At 39.8% G+C, this 6,945-nt stretch overlaps 1 protein-coding gene across 3 annotated transcripts in view; it reads left to right on the forward strand.

The window, feature by feature from the left end:
• The window catches only part of KLHL5 (kelch like family member 5), a 52,840-nt gene extending 51,533 nt beyond the window's left edge, over positions 1–1,307 (forward strand). For all 3 annotated transcript variants that reach the window (XM_018572808.1, XM_018572809.1, XM_018572810.1), the window contains one exon: positions 730–1,307. In XM_018572808.1, the coding sequence (XP_018428310.1) occupies positions 730–786 (57 nt within the window). In that variant the 3' untranslated portion in view covers positions 787–1,307. The remainder of the gene's footprint in view (positions 1–729) is intronic.
• Positions 1,308–6,945: the final 5,638 nt, after the last annotated feature.

A 6,945-nucleotide genomic window follows, 5' to 3' on the forward strand; every position in this document is an offset into this window, starting at 1 on the left:
GTGATGTCGTCATGGAGGAGTGGAAGAGGACTCCAGTGGCAACATGTGAAGCTCTGGTGAACTCCATGCCCAAGAGGGTTAAGGCAGTGCTGGAAAATACTGGTGGCCACACAAAATATTGACACTTTGGGCCCAATTTGGACATTTTCACTTAGGGGTTGAGTTATTTTGAGAGGACAGCAAATGTACACTGATATACAAGCTGTACATTGTAGCAAAGTGTAATTTCTTCTGTCACATGAAATGATATAATAAAATATTTACAAAAATGTGAGGGGTGTACTCACTTCTATGGCTGTGCACGCCTATGTGTACAGATTAAACATGCAGTAACTGATATAACCATAGTATTAAGGCATGTTCACACCAGCACCATTCAGCTGCATTGCTCAACACAGTCCCAAAGCAAGAACAAGGAAAATATATAGGCCGAATGTCTATTTATGTGGGTAAAGTTCACACCAATGTGCTGTGTTGGCAAGTGCGAAAAACAATAGGACAGGTTGCATGGTTAAACCATAGAAGTCATAAAAAAAAAGTTTAAAAATGCACTTTATTCCATGTTAAACACACGTTACGCGGCAATTGAAAAACGCATGCACGCTCATAGGTGTTATGCACACACGAACACCTGAACTATGGTGTGAACAGGCCCAAAGAAATGACGCACTTGTTTTAGTTTGTGGTGGACATACAGTAGATTTATTTATTTTTCTTTTTGTATTTCAGGTTGCCCCATTGTGCCTTGGAAGAGCCGGAGCATGCGTGGTCACAGTGAAACTATAGCCTGCAAGTTTTATACATCATCTGCACAAACACTCCCAAAGAGCTGATTATCCATTACATATTTATTGACGCAATGCTTTAATTGTGAATGTTTTTTTTTGTTTTTTTTTAAATCTACTTCTTCTATTTATCACATTGTATCTAAATGCACAAGATGTTGATCATTTACCTAAGAAGAGTATTTAACATATTATATTGGACCAACATACAACACGCATGTAGAATAAAGAGATTTTATTTGAATATGTTACTGGATGATTTGCAGGGCAAAACAGGTAACAGTTTACAGTCAGCAAAGAATGTTACAGTATTATTTAGCTGTTGTCTCCCTGTAATCTCATGCAAAGTTGTCACTAGATGTCTGCATGTCGCTGCAAGTGCAATCTGGGCTCCTTGAGGTTGGCGGGAGTGCAGGTCATGGGTGGAACATTTTGTACCTGCCATTGTATGTGTCACAGTATGTGCAGAAGAGCAACACAATGCAGTCTTAAAAAAAAACACATGGAAAAAGAAAGTGTAATGGGAAAACAATTAACAGAGAAATGAAGAGGGGGGAAAAAAGCAAGAGGGGGGAAAAAGCTAGTTATGCTTTTATGTTCATTCTTCAGCAGCGTGAACTTGTACTGTGTTCATTAATTTGTTGTGTTTAATTTTACCTAATTATATAATATTTGTGTTTAATGGAACATTTTAGTTACAGGCTATCATTACCACTAAAAGACACCTGGGTATGCATACAAAAACCTTAATCGTTTATACAAATTTAGCTTTGTTAAAGTGGACCTTGCATTCACAAAATTGCCTCATACAGTATAATCTGCATATTTTAAATCCGGTCTCCCCTGTAAAAAAAAACCAACAAAAAACTTCCCTTGCAATAGGCTTCCCATGCACTGCAAGGGTTAACTGCTCATTTCTGTCTAGAGACCCTGGGTTAAAAGGACATTTAATTACATGATGGCTCCAATAACAGTTCCCGCTGCCTCTTCCCTCCCCACCACTCCAGCGGTCAGAGGCCCTCTGATGTAATCACATTTAAAGCAGGCCTCATATCCCTGCATTATAAGCTGGAAGCGGAGGGGAGAGCACCAACTGTTGGGGAGAGGCAATTGGGTAACTAAAAGTCCACATCACCATGATTCGACAAGTTAACCCCTGCAGTGTTGGGGTAGCCCCATTGCAAGATTAGTTTATTTCATTTATTTTTTACACCCAGAGAAGGGTTAAGTATGAAGAGAAGATGAAAAGTGTAAAACATTATCTGTGTTATCCCCTTAGAGAGATCTCTCTGCTCTGCACTTCTGATGTATGCTTTCCATGCCCTTTCCTGTGTTTTTAAAAAGCAGCAAGATGCATGTAAACATTGTATGCATTGACCTGCACTCGGTTCAGTTGAATTAAATCTTTAACACAGTGCAGCAAAAATCAATGTAAAATTTAATCTTATTTACAGCTAGTGATTGTATTGCAAGGTCCATTTTCATTAGAAATTATTGTGAGCAAAAGTCTTTAGTTCTTAAAGTGCAACAACACCCAAAACTAACATCTGTGTTCCAGGTAGACCAGGTAGATTTAGTAACTTGCAATATCTAACTTTTGGGGACCTGCATCTCTTCCCACCAAATTGTGTGCCGTCCCCATCCGTGGCCTCATTCATCTTTATGAAGCAATGTCGTCTTCCTAGCAGTTTGGGTCAGCTTCTCGGTTTTATCCTTAATGGGATCCAGGAAAGGACCACACTGAAGTAGTGCTTCAGGCAAAAATCATAATATCAGGACTTCAATGATAGAATGAATGATTGGATAATGGAGTGTTGCACTGATTAGCTCACCCCTGAGTTCTCCTGTTCCTGTCAATATGCTTAGTGTAAAGTACAATGTAGAGTCATAGAAGTCTTGATTAGCTTAGAGAGCCACCTCTCACACTTCCAGTCTGATTGCTGCTGTGCATTACCTCCTAGTATTTTGGATTTATGAATTGTTCAATTTGCTGGAGTGTATTGCACGTTGAGATGAATCAGAAAATTACAGGTTTATTTGCACTGTAATCCCACAACATCCCCGCCCCCCATTTCGGTTCTGCCTGGTTGCTGAAGAGAGCTTGTGGGCAGAGTATATTGTGTTTGGAAGTCAGTGGTTGATTGGAGTGTTTGTGGTCAATACACTTCATTTGAACTTACATTTTATTTGGAACAATATTTCTATGTGGCTGTTGTCACCAAACCACATGTAGTAAATATTTAGCTTTTAAAGAAGAGACATTCACATGCGTGGGTGCATTTCAACTAAGGAGAAACATGACACATTTTGTTTGGTAGCATTTGGACTGTTTTAGCAAAAGGAGGACTAGGAAATACTCCTGGTGGTCATGCTGGTCTTAGTCCTTTTATGCTAGATACCTAGAGATTGTATTCTAATACTGTATGGGTTCTGCCACCAGGAGTTATTTGGGACCTTGAATTTCATACCAAAAATGACACTTACCTTGTATATTGATAACCATGATCATATATCTAGTAAGATCTCTAAGCAATGGTTACTATTTGTGGTGTTAATAATTATTCCGGTCTTTCTGGAAAGGTGAAAACACCGCCACATCCTATTGATAGATCTGGTTTGCTCTAGACTAAAATAAGTGAACTGAAATAAGGTAACGTAAGTGTCTACTGAGAAGTATTTTGATAGGTTGATTAGATTGGTTGCCAGCTTTGCATGAGATAACATTACAGGTATTGTATATTGAGGCTATATCCCTAGCTTTCCTCTAGCTGAGGTCCTTACCCAATACTGGCATGTTACTGTATCCAGGACTAACATGAGCCAGAACTCATGTTAGTCCTGGATATCAGATGGTTGCATCAGGATAATGAGACAAACATGAAGCTGCCTGATAGATCCATTTAACAGATAAAGTGTATATGAGTAATCTTACCTTAATTAAAAGCTTTTTGCCTTGTTTCCAACAGGGAGTGGGGTGGCCTCATGGAATGTGGATATGGTGCAGGTGAACCTAACTTTTGTAGTTTGTAATCCATTAAACAAAAGCTATAGGATGTCAGGGTTGGGCAAGAAGCTATACTTTCATGGAGCAAAAACATGCAGGCCATCCCTGGGATTCCCTCCAGCAATTCCCTTGCTGCGTGTGCTGCTGCTTTTGGTTCTGTTGAATTTAGTGAGGAATCCTCTGCTATCCAGGCAGATAATGTGCAGAAAAGCAAAGAGTTTGTAGGGGACCTAATAAGGTAAATATGACATTTACTGCCCCATTTACACTCCATCCAAAATTAACCTTATGGTCTTCCACAGAAAGAAAAATAACCATTAGAGTCCCAGGTGCTGTTTTAAAATGCTTGTGGTTGTCCCAAAACCATTTTAAGACAGCATTTGGTCTTAGCGTCTCTCACCAGTCCCCACTGGGTTCACTATTAGAACTGTCATTGACAGTCCTGGTCCAGCACTAAGCCCAGAAGCTGATTTGTTCAGCTCCTGGGATTACAATCCTGCCGTGGAGTGTGCAACAAGCATTAAAAAAAAACCTCTCTGTGCTAAACAAAGAAAAGCTTGATTTATAATTTGTGGATAGCCCACAAAGGATAAAGTTCAGAAACAAAAATAAAATGCTTAGATGGCAAAGGTAGGAAAAAGACTCTAGGACTTGAGTGGTTGAGCTGTTGAATCATTCCACGCAGCCTTTTGCGTTTTATTTTATTAGATTAAGGATTATTTTTGTATTTCTTCACGTATGTTTTTTAAGATGTAGCAGCTGGTTTCTAGCAATATGTAACTTTATTTATTTTAAATATGCATATATTTGTTTCATATACTGCGTGACAAACGTACCTTCCACTGTGTGCCTTCCTCTATCATTACACACAGCACTGGGCTTCTATTCTTACTGATACTTTATTATTACTGCAACCTGAATGCCAATTCTTTATACTGGCCTTACTTACTGTCATGGCTGTGCCGCGGATTGGAGTTTTTTTTTTATGTAATGCGTCAGCTTTATTTATTCATGTGCAAGACTACCTGATCTGTGCTTGTTCACTTCTTGTTATATCCCTTTTATATATGTACTGTTTCTGAACATTTTTATTATAAAATATGTAATAAACATTTATGCACTTTGAGTTTCATGTGTTTGTCTAATGAAGAATTCTGGGCGCAATTATTCTGAATCCTTGCATTGGGGCTACCCCTGCACTGCAAGGTTTAACCCTTTCGCTGCCAAGCCCTCCGGAAAAATTTTCAAATCAGCTGGCCAAGCCATTTTTGAATTTTCTGCAATTTTTTCCTATTGATACATGTTTTCGTCCATGGAAGAAAATGTAAAAAGTTATACTCACCTGAATCTCACGGCTGGCTGGCTGTTAGACCGGTCACTGGAGCCTCTTTCCTCTGCTCCAGTGATTTTTTTTTTTTTACATAACATGATATCCCATAGCATAGTACAAAGTAACAGATACCCCTTATGACAAGTGCACGTAGTTAAACACAACATCAGCAGCAGAGAGCAGATTAGAGAGCCCTCCCTATAGCAACTTCTTATTTGTCAAATTATTAATTTGCATCTTAAGTAACAGAAACGTACATGGAATGATGCAGGACAGAGTTTTATATGTATTTCTCTAAATGTATTATTTTTGCATGTGGCCTACATGTAGCCTGGTGGGCAGCCTAAGCATCTTATCTTCCATCTATGGCAGGGGTAGGCAAACCTTGGCTCTCCAGCTGTGCTGAAACTACAAATCCCATCATGCTTCTGCCTCTGGCAGTCATGTCTGTGGCTTGCAATGCCTTTATGGGATTTGTAGTTTCAGCACAGCTGGAGCGCCAAGGTTGCCTACCCCTGATCTATGGAAATTCTTCAGAGAACCATCTCTCTGACCATAAGGTCAGATAAATCTGCATTTCTTTTTCATTGGCCCTTATAGCTAGAACAACCGATGGTGAGGGGTGGAAAAGTATGGATTCAAGGCTGTGGTCAGCAACAGGGAGCATGAGGAAATATCCATAATAATGAAATGTAGACTTTTGACAAGGAAGCTAACCCTTCCCCTCTCTCTTTTTAAACTGGAGTTCCATTTTAAGCTGTACTAATTTTTACCATGTGTTGGCCATGTTGTATCCTCTGTCTATGGCCAGAGCCGGTTTTCTCACAAGGCCAACCAAGGCCCGGCCTTGGGGCAGCAGGGAGTAGAGGGGCAGCAGGGGTGTGGAACTGATATCTCCCGATGCCCAGGTGTTTTCTACATTTAGCCCTGCTTTGGCCAAGCAGAGCTAAATGTACAGCAGGGAAGCCACCACTTGTTCTGTACAAGTGATCTCGGCGACATTGTATGTAGCCTGCAGGTCTCCCATTCTCCATAATGGGGGAGGGGTTTGGCAGGTACGGGGGCGCGTTGAGGAACCTGACCTTGGGGAAGCAGAGTAAATCCGGCCCTGTCTATGGCCTTGTGTGAATGGTCTATGCTGTTATCATAGTGATCTGTTATGTTCAAATGTCTTGATTACAGTATATGCTGAAAAAGTATTTATAGAAGTGCCTTAGACCAAAACTTAAAAAATAAGCAAAAAGATAAATGTATGGCTTCATCAAATTTAAGCAAATGTCATGCTCTCAGCAAAAAATGCAAAATAAAACTGCTGATTTATGTAGATAGACGGGCATGAGACACCTAAGGCAGAGAAAAATGCCCTAACTATTAAAATCACATTGGGCACTGACAGCATAGTTCACAAAGCTAATTAACAGAAATCTGTAGGCAAGTCTATAGTTGTCTAACATTGCTTTATATGAACTAAAGAACAAGAAAAAAAAAACATTGAATCTTTTATACAATCAATGGCCATTACAGGCTATACATTTGTTCTGTAAAGCAGCAGGTCTGGATGCACAGTAGGCCCAGCGGCAAACCTTTGTTTTTAAGAAGCTTAAACCGTGCTACAGTATGAGCAGAAAGTCACAGAGACCAGCTTTAGAAGCTGCTTTAGGTGGTGATGGGTGTTCTAAGCACGCAGAAGTAACCAAATCCAATTTGAAATTGGTAAACTTTTAAAATGGGATAAATAAAGACGCTAAATAAAAGAAGATTCCCTAGATTGCTGTTACAAGACATGGAAATAAGAATGCTTCCCCCAACAGGTTGATGAGATCTCT

This window comes from Nanorana parkeri, unplaced genomic scaffold, assembly GCF_000935625.1.
Source record: "Nanorana parkeri isolate BGI_ZX_2015 unplaced genomic scaffold, ASM93562v1 scaffold2139, whole genome shotgun sequence".
Taxonomy (NCBI): Eukaryota; Metazoa; Chordata; class Amphibia; order Anura; family Dicroglossidae; genus Nanorana; species Nanorana parkeri.